We start from the raw sequence: 16,820 nt of genomic DNA on the forward strand, positions 1-16,820 counted from the left end.
GTTCATCTCAATAATAAAAATCAAAAAATTGTAACTTGTGATACACTGCACAGAATCTGGAGAACTGTAATACGTATCAAAAACGACGAAACTGGATCCGTGTATTGCTGCCTGCAATCATTATTATTATTATTATTGTCAAATTACCACTATAATAACGATAATTGAAGCCATAATAAAAAAATATATATATATATATAATAATAATAATAATAATCATCATCATCATCATCAATAATAATATTTATTATAGTCAAATTACCACTATAATAACGATAATTGAAGCCATAATAAAAAAAAAATAATAAAAAAAAAATAATAATAATAATCATCATCATCATCATCATCATCAATAATAATATTTATTATAGTCAAATTACCACTATAATAACGATTAAAAAAAATGATAATGATAATAACAATAATCATCATCATCATCATGACCACCATCATCGTCAAAAAACAGGTAACACGGGTCAACTCGTAAAAACGTAAACTATTACTTTAGAAAATACGCCTGGGTGATGGATAAAATGCCAGGACTTCTACTCTGTGAGGTAAGTGGTGCAGGTAAGTTAAGGTAAGTTTAATTTAGGAGGATTTAAGTGTATATTTAATTAATACAACGCGGACAAACTACTATATGTGTAGGACCCAGAGGCGTGATCGTGTCGCCGCCCCTCATGTTTACGCACATTTTAGTATTTTTAGTATTTTTAGAACTTTTTGAACTATTGTGCGTAATCACCGAGTGTCATGACATTTCACTGCATACATGTCTGATCGTATGTATAGTTATGTGACAAATAACCTCTTGAATCTTGAATGCTATTTTTCTTATTTGGAAACATTGGTTCCGGGTGACGGGTTTCAAGTCGGACCGTATAAGAGGAAGCAACACCGGTTGCGTCACTAATAGTCATCGTTTACCCTAAAAAAAAAAAAGACGCGTTTATGGCGTTCAGTTACGATTATTGCGAAAATCAAATTTAAACCAAAGTCCAAGTCATGGACCCTGTGCACAGGGAAATCCTAAGGAAGGAGAGGCTACAGCTGTCCGAGCAGGTTTTAGTGAGCGACACGGTGGTCCAGTACCTCTACCAGGAGGACGTCCTGACCCAGAGCCACGTGGAAGACATTCAGTCCAAGCCGAGCAACAAGGCGAAAACCCTGAGGCTGCTGGACATTCTGCCGGCCCGTGGTCCACACGCCTTCCACGCTTTCCTCGGGTCGCTGGAAGAAGAGTTTGCCTGGGTTAGAAACCTCCTACTGCAGAAGTTAGACTCACAGCATGCAGTCGGGCAGTGCTCACAAGGTAATGTTCTAAAAGATGCACACTGTTACGTTATTCACATAATTTATGATATCTCTGTCAAAAATAGAGATAGATAAGATACAATCGTATTCATCCCCAGTAGGAAATTAAGGCGTTGCAGCAGCAAAACAGAGTGCAATCGAGGAAGACATACAAAATAAAAATATATAAGAAATGACACGTACACGATCTATCTATGTACACGGTTGACGAGTGAACCCAGGTAAGCTACAGTATTGTAGCATCACTAATACAAGAGGCATTCGGTAGAAACATAATTACAAATGTTTAGTACAGTAATATCAGTACTAGTAAGCGGCATTACAGTAATAACAGCAGTCAAGAGTGTCATACATTGGTGTCAGGATCCATTATTAACAACAGTCAAAGAGTGGCGTACAATGATAATAGCAATCCATAATACCAGTATTAATAAGGGTGATAGTATTCATGATCCTAAAGTAACAACAGCAGTAAGGGAAAACAGATTAAATATTTATACTCCAAGGTGGTATTATAGTCTCTCTGTGCTGTATAGTCCAGGTTTATAATCTAGTGGTATTATAATGTCCATTTGCAAAGTACAGCCCATATTAGGGGTGCGACGATACAATGGGCTCCCGGATCGGTATGTATCACAGTTTTGGGGCTACGGTAACACGGGTATCTTTGTATTTTGGGGAAAAAAAAAAAAACAATTCAAAAAAGTTTAAAGTTGTAAAAAAAATGTTTTTTATAGTGGTCTGCCACAAATAACTATTGTAATGCTCTGTGTATGAGAGAGGAGAGGCAGGGTTCAAGTTAATTTGTGAGTTAACATAATTTGCAGTAGTTCATCTGATTGGAGGGGAGGAGTCCAGGATAGTGGATAATTAAAATATACATTTTTATTAATATATACACTCACCGGCCACTTTATTAGGTACACCTGTTCAATTGCTTGTAAACACAAATAGCAAGTCAGCCAGTCACATGGAGGCAACTCATTGCATTTAGCCATGTAGACATGGTGAGGATGACTTGCTGAAATTCAAACCAAGCATCATAATGGGGAAGAAAGGGGATTTAAGTGAGTTTGAACGTGGCATGGTTGTTGGTGCCAGACGGGCTGGTCTGAGTATTTCAGAAATTGCTGACCTACTGGGATTTTCACGCACAACCATCTCTAGGGTTGACAGAGAATGGTCCGAAAAAGAGAAAATATCCAGTGAACGGCAGTTGTGTGGACGAAAATGCCTTGTTGATGTCAGAGGAGAATGGGCAGACTGGTTCGAGATGATAGAAAGGCAACAGTAACTCAAATAACCACGCGTTACAACCAAGGTATGCAGAATACCATCTCTGAACGCACATGTCGAACCTTGAAGCAGATGGGCTACAGCATCAGAAAACTACACCGGGTGCCACTCCTGTCAGCTAAGAACAGGAAACTGAGGCTACAATTCGCACAGGCTCACCAAAAATGGACAATAGAAGATTGGAAAAACGTTCTGACAAGTCTCATTTTCTGCTGCGACATTCAGATGGTAGGGTCAGAATTTGGCGTAAACAACATGAAAGCATGGATCCATCCTGCCTTGTATCAACGGTTCAGGCTGGTGGTGGTGTAATGGTGGTGGGATATTTTCTTGGCACACTTTGGGCCCCTTAGTACCAATTGAGCATCGTTGAAATGCCACAGCATACCTGAGTATTGTTGCTGACCATGTCCATCCCGTTATGACCACAGTGTACCCATCTTCTGATGTCTACTTCCAGCAGGATAATGCACCATGTCACGAAGCTCAAACTGGTTTCTTGAACATGACAATGAGTTCACTGTACTCCAATGGCCTCCACAGTCACCAGATCTCAATCCTCTCAATCCAAAAGAGCACCTTTGGGATGTGGTGGAACGGGAGATTTGCATCGTGGATGTGCAGCTGACAAATCTGCAGCAACTGCGTGATGCTATCATGTCAATGTGGACCAAAATCTCTGAGGAATGTTTCCAACATCTTGTTGAATCTATGCCACGAAGAATTAAGGCAGGTGTGAAGACAAAAAGGGGTCCAACCCAGTACTAGCAAGGTGTGTGTGTGTGTGTGTGTGTGTGTGTGTGTGTGTGTGTGTGTTTAAATGTTTCACAATAAAAAAATTAATAAAACCAGTACTATAGCTAGTTATTTTTGTGTAGAACGTGAATAAACAGTATTCTCCACACACAAATAATAATAGTAAAACAACTTATTGAAATGAAACCTCACAGTCCTGAACCTGATGTGACAGTGAGTGCGCGCCTTTTCAGCCAGGGCACCTTCCAGCGAGGGAGGATCATAGGCTATCTCTTACATGGAGGGGGAAACATTTGCCGGTGGCAGGAGATGGCAACTTTAACAAACAACAGAACATAAAACTGTAGAAGTTGGCAAAAAATGGATGACTCATCACCCAGCGAGACTTGAAGGTTCCCTTCATTCCTACAAAAGCGTCATTCAAAAGAATCGGATCGTTCGTGAACGACGTGCGAGTATCTGAAGAGAAGTTCATAATAAAGAGGGACACGGCCATCCCAGTGACTTATTTTCCAATTGTCATCTTGATTGATTGCACGCTTTACAAAAATATTTCTATGTAATTTTAACTTGTTTCTATGGAAACACCACAGTTGACAAAAAAAATATATATACAACAAAATAAATAGACCTCTTGTGCAAAAATAGAGAAATGCTGCGCGGACCCAACACGACTGACATGACCAGTGGAGCCACAGCAGTGGACTTAATAGGAAGCATGGGCTCGCGGCGCCCGTAGGATGCGCCAATACGTCCAGTGGACTCCTACTGTGTTATCATAATTCCACGGTTCACATGTGCGTAGTGAACTGTAGGGGGTGTGCCAAGCAGTTCAATAACATACTGTGAACTGTTGCATCCCTAGTCTATATTTATAATCAAAGGTGTAATCCCCAATATCCCCAATATCAACACCATCCCCAGGATGGTGTTTATATTCGTCCTCATCCTCCTCTGCCACTACCTTCACACTGTCGAGTTCAAGCCCTTCCGTACCTCCCTAAAGGTCACTAAGATCAGGCGGCGATGACCCACGATAGTGTTGCTTACGTAATCGGCAACTGGCGGTCTGAGTTCAGCAGGTTCTCTAAACGCCGCTTGGAGCAAAACCAGTCTGACTCAGTGAAGTCTGGATAAGATGTGCGTGCGTGCTCTTGGATTTTTAAAGGATCAACCAATGACAATCAACCATTTCCTTCACATCTACAGAGCAAGAATTACTGGTGGAATGGAACAAAATTGAATCACATAAGGTTGATGCTGAATATATTCACAAAGACCGTAAAGCATCCTGGCAATCGATTGAATTGTGTTCCATTAAAATACATTTTTTTAAAGAAGCTGATACGTAGCCTACACCAACTCCTGTTTTTGTTTCCTGTTTTTCTTTAAAACTATATACATATTTTTTAAGAGAAGGATAAAATGTGCAAAAGATTGTAGACCTTATTGTGTGTGTGTGTGCACACTTTTTTGCCATGGTATGTTCAGTCCCACTTATATCATAGCCCATAATATGAAATATTATCAATACACAGTACATAAAATATGTGGGCACCTACTATGGGGCTGCAGAAAATAAGATCCTAACATTGTGTAAAATTTGAAAAAGTGAATTCCCTGCAATTGAATTAAACACTTGCTAGATGTGCTTGCACTTCGGTGGTCTGGGAATATACTGTAATAACTGCCGTTCGTTAAAAAGCGTAATCCAATGCATCCAATCCAAGGCTACAAGTTACATGTATAATTTATTTTGAAAGGTGATTCTATACCTTTTAAATCGAGGTTATTCTGGGAAATGGGTCTATTTTACGGAGAACGCAGCTGCTTCATCGATCGGCCAGTCAACTGCGTTCTCGTAAAGTGTGTGTGTGTGTGCGCAAGCTCCACAAAATAAGTCAGGTCCGGGATTCTGGGAAAAGTTTTTTTTTTTTTTTTTCCCCCCTTCCCTTCCAAGCTGTTTTGGCGGTACCGCCAGCCTGTCACCTTAGAGGGGCAGACATCAGGCTTTGCTGGACTCGGGCTGTTCTCAGGTGATGATCCGGCAACGCCTGGTTTGACCTGGGGCTTTGGTGGAAGCGTCATTGGGGGAAATTTGTTGCGTGCATTGGGATGGGATGTTACATTTACATTTAGGGGGGGGGGGGGGTGGTAGCTCAGGCGGTAGAGCTGGTGGTCTAGTAATCTAAAGGTTGCTGGTTTGATCCCAGGCTCCTCCTGCTAGCATGCTGTAGTGTCCTTGAGCAAGACACTTAACCCCTAATTGTTCCTGATGGCTGCGTCCGTCGGTGATTGAACAATTGTAAGTCGCTTTGGATAAAAGCGTCTGCTAAATGTAATTAACATTAACAATTAACATTTAGCAGACGCTTTTATCCAAAGCAACTTACAAGGGAGAATAACATTCAAGCTACATTGCGACAGAGACATTAGTGTAACAATAAATACTGCTAGGTAGTGCTAAGTAATTGTAGGTTAGGAGAGGAGGTACTCACTGAAGAGCTGGGTCTTCAAGTGCTTCTTAAAGACAGAGAGGGAGGTCCCTGCTCTGGTCATTTTTGGCAGCTCGTTCCACCAACGTGGAACTACAAATGAGAATAGCCTGGATCGCCGTGGCTGTATGGCCAGCAGAGCCAGGCGACGCTCATTTGACGAGCGCAGCATCCGTGGGGCAACATGTGCTCTTACAAGAGCATTTAAGTAGGCGGGAGCATTCCCAGCAATCACTCTGTAGGCCAGCATAAGAGACTTGAACTTGATGCGGGCGGCTACAGGTAACCAGTGGAGCTTGATGAGCAGCGGAGTGACATGTGCCCTCTTTGGCTGGTTGAACACCAGTCGCGCCGCCGCATTCTGTATCATCTGTAGTGGCTTCACCGCACAGGCCGGCAAGCCTGTTAAGAGGGCGTTGCAGTAGTCGAGACAGGACATCACCAAGGTTTGTACCAGCAGTTGAGTGGCATATTGGGTCAGGTACGGCCTGACTTTTCGGATGTTGAGTAGTGCAAAGCGGCAGGACCGGGAGACGGCGGCAACATGGTCCGAGAATGTCAGTTGGTCATCAATAATGACACCAAGATTCCTTGCAGCCTTGGTAGGAACAAGAGAAAGTCGATTTCAATATCAATGTGGTGATAAATACCTTGTGTGGCCGGGAAGACCAGCAGTTCCATTTTCGCCAGATTAAGTTGAAGATGATAATCCTTCATCCATGTGGATATGTCAGCGAGACAATCCGAGATCCGCGTCGAGACAGTGGGGTCGTCGGGCGGGAAGGACAGATAGAGTTGATTATCATCCGCATAGCAGTGATATGAAAAGCCATGTGAGCAGATGATCGAGCCTAGTGAGGTGGTGTATATGGCAAAGAGGAGGGGTCCTAGCACCGAGCCTTGGGGCACCCCTGTGGTGAGGTTGTGAGGCACAGACAGCTGGCCTTGCCATGTCACACTGAACGAGCACCCAGTAAGGTAAGATTTGAACCAGGAAAGTGCACTGCCCGTAATGCCCATACTTGAGAGTATGGACAGGAGTATGCTGTGATTGACAATGTCAAAAGCAGCTGATAAGTCTAGCAGAATGAGAACCGAGGATTTGCAGCAGCTCTAGCAGTTTTTAAGGCCTCTGTCACAGACAACAGGGCTGTTTCGGTGGAGTGACCACTTTTGAAGCTAGATTGAAGTGTATCGAGAAGGTTGTTTCTTGACAGGTATTCCGTAACCTGTCTAGAGACCGCCCTCTCTAGGGTTTTGGAAAGGAATGGGAGGAGAGAGACCGGCCGATAGTTTTCTACTTGATTGGGATCGAGTGAGGGTTTTTTGAGCAGTGGTGCAACCCGAGCCACTTTGAAAGCGGAAGGGAAAGTGCTGGAAGTTAGGGAAGAATTAATCATATGTGTGATTGCCGGGGTGATAGTCGGTGATATGGCTTGAAGGAGGTTAGATGGGATCGGATCTAGCGGACAGGTAGTAGGACGGCTACATGTTAGTAGTTTAGATACCTCACTTTCAGCGAGGGGGTGAAACCAGGGAACGATGAGCCTAGGGCTGGTGAAGACAGGTTGTGAGTAAGTTGTTGAGGGAATTGGCTGCTGATGGCTGCCACTTTGTTAGTTAAAAAGGAGGCAAGGCAGTCAGCGGTGAGGTTAGTAGCTGGGGGAGGTGGTGGAGGGTAAAGCAGAGACTTGAAGGTGGCGAATAACTTACGTGTGTCTGTGGCACCATTGGTCCTATCGTTGAAGAAGGACATTGAAGTGGATGAAGAAGTGGTCAGAGAGATGAAGAGGAGTGACCCTTAGGTTGTCCGTGGTGCAGCTCCGAGCAAGAATGAGATCAAGCTCTTTGCCAGCCTTGTGAGTCGGTGGAGTCGGGACCTGTCTTAGGTCGAATGAGCGAATCAAAGACAGGAAGTCAGCCGAGCTCGCACTGTCCAAATGGATGTTCATGTCTCCGAGGACGAGCATGGGACACTCATGCTCAGGAATTGATGACAGCAGGGTGTCAAGCTCATGTAGGAAGTCACCTAGTTGTCCTGGTGGACGGTAGATGACGACCACATAGGCTTTCACCGGAGCAGTCACCAAGACGGCGTGATATTCAAAGGAGGCAAAGTCGTTTAAAGGCAGCAGTGGATTAAATTTCCATGTGTTGGAAATAAGCAGGCCAGTCCCACCACCACGGCCAGATGGTCTGGATGTGTGGGAGAAGGTGTAGTTTTTGGAGAGTGCAGCCGGGGTTGCGCTATCTTCCGGTTTAATCCATGTCTCAGTGAGAGCAAGGAGCTCCAAGGAGAGGTAGTTGGCATGACCAGAAATGAAGTCTGCCTTGTTAACTGCAGATCGACAATTCCACAAGCCAACAGAGAAGGAGGTCTTTGCAGAAGATGTTTGCTGCAGGGACCGGAGGTTACCCGGATTGTATCGGCGTATGGTATAACGAGGCTTTCTGCGTGACCTTGAAGTTGTAGGGATGCGGTAGTAGCACATTTTGTATGGAGTAAGAAAAAAGAAGGCAGGTTTGCCTTGTTCGGTGTCCTTGCTTCGGTTGACGTGCAGAGGTAGACGTGCGTCTTTACACGAGAGCGACTACAAATGGGCCAATGCTTGAAGCTAACGCTTCAAGGGCAGGACCATCAATAGGTGATAGAATACAGCTGCTCATGTGATTAGGGTTGCACCTGGCTAAGAGCACGCCCACATAAGAGAGGACTTACCTGAATAGGGGGTGTGTCTGGAACACAAGCTTGTTGGCAGATCCGCAAATAGCAGTGAAATGTGCAGAGTCAAACCAGTAGTCCAAGTTGCAATACTACAATAGTAGATAACATAAGCAGAGCAGTAATACACTACACAGCAACCTCAGCACTAGAGCTCGACTCAGAGTTCACACGTATCCGATGGTCCGGCTCGAAATTTGTTACAAGGGGAAAAAGCGTAGGGTACAGGCCGGGGTTAGTTCCCGCATGTCCCTGATTTTGGGCACCAATTGGCAAGGGTTTGAGACGTTGATGAGAGACTGGGGGAGTGCATTCACGGTTGGTAGGGAGATGTGAGTGTTGCGTGGCCGCAGTGACGCAGATGGGTCGCCGGAATCCAAAGTGGGAGCTTCCCCAGTCCCCTTGACCTTCCCTATGGACGATTTTCTGCTGGAGCAGTCACCTGACGATACCATACTCGGGGTCTCTGAGGGGGTAGTTAAAGTCAATGGCGTATTGATGCGCCTAGACGCCATGCACACTCACCCGTATTTTTTGGTGATTAGAGACAGGTAATATCGAGTGAACCGTAACACCCAGACCGGAGGAGATAACCAAGTTGTTGGTGCAGAAGGTTGAGAGGACGATTATGAGGTCAAAATGGTCTGACAGGCCGGGGGGCGACAGAGATATATCACCTGAACCTCTTAAAAGAATGGAGGGAGTGGGGCGTTTGTGTTTTTAATTGTCTGTAATTTAATTGCCTAGAAACGGGCTAATTCATCCAGATACATAGGAGTGAGGGGAGATGTTGGTGTAAGGAAAATAAGAAAAAGGTTTTCTCTTTACTGCTGCACCTCCAGGAAATGGAGGTATGCCACGCAATTTATGGGGGCCATCAATTTGAGCAATAGACCCGACGAGCCTGTGGCATGCATTTCCCCTCCCCCTTTCATTTCCTTTTTTTCCTTGCTTTATTGCCTGTCCCTTGCTTTCCAGGAATCTTGGCAGGCGAAACTTCTGCCTGTCAGAGAAAAACTACTTCATGGTTTAAGGCCCAGAGCAAGAGAGAAATCACACATAGCCCTTTTCCACCAACGTGAACCTTGTTCTGGTTCTGAGCTGCTAGTGCCGGTTCAAGGTTGGTTCAACTTGCGAACCTTCGAAGAACCACTTTTCTTTTCCACGGGAAAAACAGACCCAGGTCATTACGTCACTGTAGAGTCTCAATACGTTGGCATACGACTTTTCATCAGGATGGGATGGAAATTATATTATTATTATTATTATTATTATTATTATTATCACTCATGTTTTGTGGTGCATTGTTTTTTGTTTTATTTGGGTTAGGTAATGGTGAGAGAGAGAGAAGGCAATAAACGTCTTTGTAAGCACTGAAAACAAGTATAATTTTATTATTATTTTAACTGTGGTGAAAACCTGAACAATTTGTTAGTGAATGTTGAAAACCCGTACTCCGACAGTCCGGAGCCCAGAGCTCCGGCAGTGCTCCTACTGCCGAGCAAGCTGTTGGAACTCTGGGCTCCGGACTGCTGGAGTTCGAGCCCGCAGGCTCGCAGCTTGTGTGCTTCTAATAATTTTAAAAAAGAGTGTGCTCTGACTCAATAAAATATTATGTATTTTATAATATTTCCTCTTGAATCGTCCACTTGAGAGCTCCATGGACCAGATTTTACGTCCATGAATTTTGAACTGCTGAAGCGGTAGGCTTGTTTGTCCCCGACCCCAGCCCCTGACGTAAGTGGTTCTTGGTTCTTTTCCAGCTTTGAAGTGGTGCCGCTATGGAACCATTTTTTTCTGTTCCAGAGTCGGTTCTTTTGCTGTCTAAACACAAAGAACTGGTTCCAGTTTAGGCACTGGCTCCTAACCGGCCCTCAAAATGCCTTAGTGGAAAAGGGGTAACAGTGGACATACTGACACACAAACAGACCTGCCTGTGACAAAGAAATGGAAATTCCCCCCGAGGCAACAGTACATTTGTTTGACAGATCAAGCCATCACTGATTGTAAGTCTCCCTTTTGTGGGCAGCCAAAGCAGTCTTCACAAAGAATTGCAGAACTTGAAGAACTCTCTGACATTGCTTACAGAAACACCAAAGAATAAATGGCATACAGATTTACTCTCTAGCCAGTTAGCATATTAGACCTATCGGATACTAGTCTCACAAATCAGACTTCTTTTCAAAAGTCTGATGGGAGTGGCACTAAAATGTGTGTAAACGGGGCATTTCACTTTCTTTCGATTCCTATATGTTTCAACCAATCATGTTGCTCGGGCAGGGATCTGTTTGCACGTGTTACATGGAATGAGTCCCAACTGGAAACAATCTGACCGGAGAAACAATAACATGCTAATTGAAATGTGACATGGCTGACCATCGATTGCCAAGGGCTAAAAAAAAAAAAAAACTTTTATAAAAGGACTGCTGGGATCCAAGATTACTCCTTGGCTTATTGTTAACACAAACGTGGTCAGCACTGATAAATAGCCATAGCCAGTGGGAAGACAAGCTTCAACATCCTGTCCGGACACTGAAATTCTTAGACAAAGTTTCTGTAACGGTTTACAATCGTCAACACCGTGTAGACTGGCCACTGCAGAAATGTATTTATAAAAATCCTCATCTGTAAGCTCCATCTTACCACTCACAAAGGAGTTTCTCTTCGGTGCGATATCCCCGCAACACTCTGGAAACAGGACAGGCCTACAACTTAAGCCGGCCTAACATCTTTTTATTATTATTGTTGTTGCACATTGCTATTATTATGATTATTATTGCATTCTGTAATGTCCAACCCAATGTTCTGCATTATTTCCCGCCATGAGTTCTCAATCTTTGTATCTTTAATAGTTATATTTGTGTTAATTAATTAATTTATTTATTAAAAAATTTTTTTTAACTTTGTTGAATTATCCCTACCAAGTCAAATGCGGACAAAATTACACGTCGGATATCTGTACAGGGCCCAAAGCTGGCGGGCCAATCACATCGCATTCGGTGCTCTGTCGCCCTACATGTAGTTACTTTTTTAGGGAGGCGCACGTTGGTTCTGGCGGTGAGCTCTAATTCCTACGCAAGGATCGGAAGTAGCTCCGGCAGTGTTTGGACGTGCGACCTTGGGGAGCGGGGGAGAGAGAGCATTTTCAAACCGAGAGATTTTTTTTTTGTTGTTGGCTGCGTTGTAAACGCTGTATTGACACAGTGAGTGGGAGGGCCCACACAATCACCAGTCGTAAAATTACAAATAAATGAAACTAAACCAATGCCCGCCTTCCCCCTTTTACCAACAAATCCAAACACACACATGCATAATAGTTAAGGCTACACCAGAACTGTGTGAATAAATGATATGTATTTATTTAAAAATATTTATTTTATTAATTTTCTTGTTGTTGTTCACTTGTTTTTGTGACATTAATTACCCGGTCCTACTTTGCGAAGGGGCTGTCATCCTTGCATCTTCAATCACAATTAATCATTGCTTAATGTTACAGAGTTGATCTTGCCCACAAATTCAAAATAAAAGGGTCTATACACTTTTGTTGTTGATACAGTTTCAAAATAAATGCTTGACCCCCTACGGCTGTGTCAACAAGACAAATCAGAGAGAGCTGTGTTCTTAAATTGACCGCTCTTTGATCTGAGGTCACTTGTTTTATTTGACGTAACTAGCCTCAAACTGATGTAGCTACCAAACAAACTCAGTCAGCTAGGCTTGGGCCGATTTAGGATGAAATCGTCTATCAGCGATTGACTCAGTCATCGGCAATCGACTCCATTGATCGCGATTGACATTGATGAAAGATGTTTGTTTTGTTTTTTTCGCCAGGGAAAAAACATAATTGAAATGGTATAAGTGCAGTTTACCGTGTTCTGATACTGGATCAGAGAGAGGGAGGAAGAGAGGGGTCAGAGGCTCTCCCCCTCTCTGCTCAGAGCTGTCCAGTAACCACTGGTGGTCGGGGCTCACTCCCCCTCTAAAGTCCCAAACAGAGACTTTGAGGGGCTGGTGCTCAAAGAAAGAAAAGGCACATGGACTCCCAGTTCTAGGCATTTTGCCGCTCTGGTCAAATGGCGCAGCACAGCAGGGCCGCTGTGCGCACATCGCAGGTGTGCTGGGGTTCATGAGGTGCTCCTCATGAATATGTCTTGCCCAGACAATCCACTACCTCGACACCCATCATTTAAAAAATAATAATAATAACACGCCTGAAATTAAAGGCTCCAAAGGGTGAAGGGTGCTTGGATACGGTGAGCCGGGGGGGGCTCACCGTGTACCCCCCCCCCCTTGTATGGAAAATTTAAAACCTAAACCTAACTCAGAGTTTTTTTGTTTCTCCTCCAGACAGCAGTGCACTACAGCTCCCGTGCCTGTCTTTTTGTTTTAGATCTATTCATTTTTGTTTGTTTCCTACATGTAGGAAACAAAAATTGTAAACACAACTGAGTTATGTGACTCCGTACTGTTCCGAAAAAAAACCCTCCCCGTTGCTTTCCATTGGTATGGGACGTAATTTAGTAAAAACTGGATGTTTTTGTTTGAATACTTTATTTGTAAATAATAAATCCTGCACTTCTGGAACGGGGAGACCACATTTGTTCTATGTGCGCGCAAACCCCACCACGCACACACCCCCGATAAAATCGTATATATATTGTGCAAAATTTTGCACAATCGCCCAAGCCTAGCATCAACAACCTTTCCCATTCACATATTCATGCTCCAATACCATGATGCTGACAATTTATCAGACTGACTGGGCAATGGATACGCAAGTGAGCGAATATGTTGGTGCTAGTGTTTTGATGTTACTTTGAAAGTTCCCCTGACATAGTACAGGTCCTCCTCACTTAACAACCTAGTTCCATTCCTAGGACCAGGTCGTTAAGCGAATTGGTCAATAAGAGAGGACCCGTGTTATTTCACGGTAAGGGTGCGTGGCGATTGCAAATGCTAGTGTAGTGAATACTGACAGACTGCGGGAACGAGATAGAGACTGAGAACGGTGATGCGCGATGAGATGCTTGACGCTGAGACGCTGCGGTATTGTACGCAGCGTACAATACAGACTGGTTGGAGGGCTGGTCGTAAGTCCGAACGGTCATTAAACAGGTAGGTCGTTAAGTGAGGAGTACCTGTATTTATGAATGCTAAGTATAATATAGGACATAAAAGTGTCCAAATGACCCAGATGTGTTGACCGTTAGAGGGGAAAAGCCCCTCACAATTCTTCTGCTTACATGACCAAATACACGATCAAATACACTCATAGGACTAGTTCCATTATATAAAATGGTGCCAGTGATTGTGTGTTACTTGCTTTCAGACAGAAACATTTTTCTTTTGTGTCATAGAGACCCAGAACAGCCAAACAAACAGACGGCGATGTTATTGACACTGAGAGATTGCAACATCACTCTGTTGACAGTCAAAGAGTTGTCAGTATTTTTTTTTTTTTTATTGTTGATGTTGTTGTGGCTGGTGTTGACCATTCATTGGATAAATTGGGGAAAACTATTTTCCCAAATATTTTTAACAAATATTGCTTGTCCTTCATGTCCTTTGTGAAACAAAGCGTCTCCTCTCCCCTGCTCACCTCCATGTCGTTCTACCTCTCCTGGCGGATCCAAAGTTCCAGTACAGAGTCGGGACTGGAGCAACAAGGTGTTTTCAAGGATAATCTGGGAGCAATCCTGGAGGAGGGACCTCAGAAGCCTTTTGATTAAAGGCTGCTTCCAGTCAAATTTTACCACCCATTTCCCCTCTCGGCTTTTTCTTCAAAATGGAAAATAGAGGTCCAAGTTAGCAATAGATTGTCACACATGAGTAACACCAACAAACAAAGCCGGATCTCATGAACACCGGAGTGGTAGATAGCATCAGTAATGTAGAGCTAAAGTCAATATAGCGACCACTCAAAATAAACGTTTTTGGCTGGAGAGGTTTTCTATATTGATAGCTGACTCACTCCCTAGACTTGTGAAAAGGCTGCACTATCAGCCAGAATGAGCCTGATTAAATGCCTTTTATTTCTTAGTAAAATTTTGGTTCTAAAATGTATTTATCAAATACATACTGTGGAATCTATGTATAGCTCAAAATCGCCAAAAATACTGAAGATGGCCTTTTAATATACAAAGCTTCAGGAAATGTTTTTGTCCTAAAGCTTGAAATACACTGGGTAACTTTCTGGAAGAATATTAAGAGGCAGCATTTCTGCGGGACATTGTCTGAACATACTTTATGCAACTTAACTTAATGGTTGTACTTGAAAGACTCGAACATGATGCTTATTAAGCCGGTTTTATGCTGCATCCAAAGCCGATCCGAGTGGTCAACCCATTCCAAACCCTTGATTGGACCCTCATACCGCAGATTCGTGTTTCCATTCGGTTTCCAACTCTCCATAAAAATATGAGACTTCCAGTGAGCTGTTGTCGTTAATCGGATTCAGTGTCCCAATAAATAATGTCCTGTTTTTTCCACACTTTCCTTTTTATTGCTGTAAGTTGTATGTTCTCACTCTCTCTCTAACTGCCCACCTCCTGCCCTCCTTACCCCTTTGGTGCAGAAGATGACTGCCACATTCCCAACGCCATCCTGTGCAGAGTTCCCTCCGACCGCGAGCTGTCCCGGCTGGCCATGCGCTTGGGCTTAGAGTGGGAGTCTGTTCTGCTGGATCTCGGCCTGTCGGCGGACGCACTGTTCCGGTGCCGCGTCGATTACCCCCACAGCACACACGGGCAGGTGCTGGCTGGCCTCCTCCAATGGCGGCGGTCCAAGGGGAAGGCAGCTACAGTGGAAAGGCTGCTCCACAGCCTCCGGGCCACGGACATCCACCATTCTATTCTAGAGGACGTTTTACAGTGAGAAGGGCATTCGACAAACCACAGTTACATCCTCCTGGCCGCGGTCTAAAGCCTTCAGACAGCTAGGGTTGATCATCACTGGATCATCATTACTCTTCTTTCCCTACAGAGATGGAGTTCCTGTGAGTGGCCATTAAAGGCTGCCTCCTGCCTCCAACATTGCGACCCATGTCACATTGTCTTTGACTAAACAAGTGAAGGGTTAAGACAGTCTGATATGCCAAAAAAAAGACTTGTAGTGGTGACAAGGCCAGCACAGTAAAGATGGCAAATTTTGAACTGTTTTGTGTGGTATCATACTTCCTCTCTAGAGACAAGTTATTTCGCTCGTGCAATTTTTTCCCAATTGAATCATTCTCTGCAGACCCTGCGCAAAGACGTGGTGCGAGGGCGTTTTCTTTCATTTTTATGCACTTTGAAATACCGGCTAGGGTTTTGCTATCATCTTCGTCAACTTTTTTGTTGTTAATGGTTTGTATTGTGAGGATCCAATGTTCCTTGTCTGAAATGTTTTTCTTTACATGTTTCTACACTTATTCTTCCACATTGATCAGAGCAAATTCCTGTGTGTTGACATTTAGGCAAAAAGTGTTGGAGTTGTGAGTTTGTTTTGAATTGCAAGCAAGAACTTTTGGTCATCCATTGGCTTAGGGGCAATTTCTTCTTCTGTGGAAGCCCTGGCGCGTATCATCCAGATAAGATATCTTGCAAAAAAACTGAACTATAATCCTTGTAATGGTAGCTAGTAATGGGAATTGTAGCAGGACGTGTTAACAATTAAATAACCGACCGAGAATTAAAATGACAGAGGGATAATCAACTGTAAACCATAAATAGTAAAATTGTAATAGTAAGTCTGTTGGTATTGATTGTCAAGCAAACATCTGCACATGAGCTAAAGCTACAGAGTGGTTTTGATTCAAGTGAGATGTTTTTTCAAATTACAAAAATTCCATTTGGAATTCTGACTTGACTCTGATTCTGACACTTTGACTTCAAAGTGGGTGGAATTTTCTGTGTGTTTGTGTGTGTGTGTGTATTTATATATGTGTATATCTACGTGTTTATATACTGTGTGTGTGTGTGTGTGTGTGTATGTATAAGTGTGTGTGTGTGTGTGTGTGTGTGTATAAGTGTGTGTGTGTGTGTGTGTGTGTGTGTATGTATATATATATATATATATATATATATATATATATATATATATATATATATATATATATATATATATATATATATATATATATATATATATATATATATATATAATGTGTGTGTTTATGTATGTGTGTGTGTGTGTGTGTGTGTGTGTGTGTGTGTTTCAACCGACAATCTTACCTGTGTCTAGATCCGGGTGATTCC

General features: G+C 43.3%; 1 protein-coding gene across 2 annotated transcripts; it reads left to right on the top strand.

Annotated features, from left to right (window-relative positions):
- The first annotated feature begins 939 nt into the window (after positions 1-939).
- On the top strand, positions 940-16,570 carry cradd (CARD and death domain containing adaptor protein). 2 transcript variants are annotated; one of them, XM_080022253.1, is made up of 2 exons: positions 940-1,315; positions 15,161-16,570. In XM_080022253.1, exons 1-2 carry the CDS (start codon positions 1,009-1,011, stop codon positions 15,457-15,459), a joined length of 606 nt encoding a protein of 201 aa, XP_079878379.1. In that variant the 5' UTR covers positions 940-1,008; the 3' UTR covers positions 15,460-16,570. The 2 variants fall into 2 exon arrangements, with proteins under 2 accessions (XP_079878379.1, XP_079878380.1); XM_080022254.1 differs by having other exon boundaries at positions 15,164-16,570.
- The last annotated feature ends 250 nt before the right edge of the window (positions 16,571-16,820 follow it).

Source organism: Zeus faber, assembly GCF_960531495.2.
Source record: "Zeus faber genome assembly, chromosome: 21".
NCBI classification, from domain to species: Eukaryota; Metazoa; Chordata; class Actinopteri; order Zeiformes; family Zeidae; genus Zeus; species Zeus faber.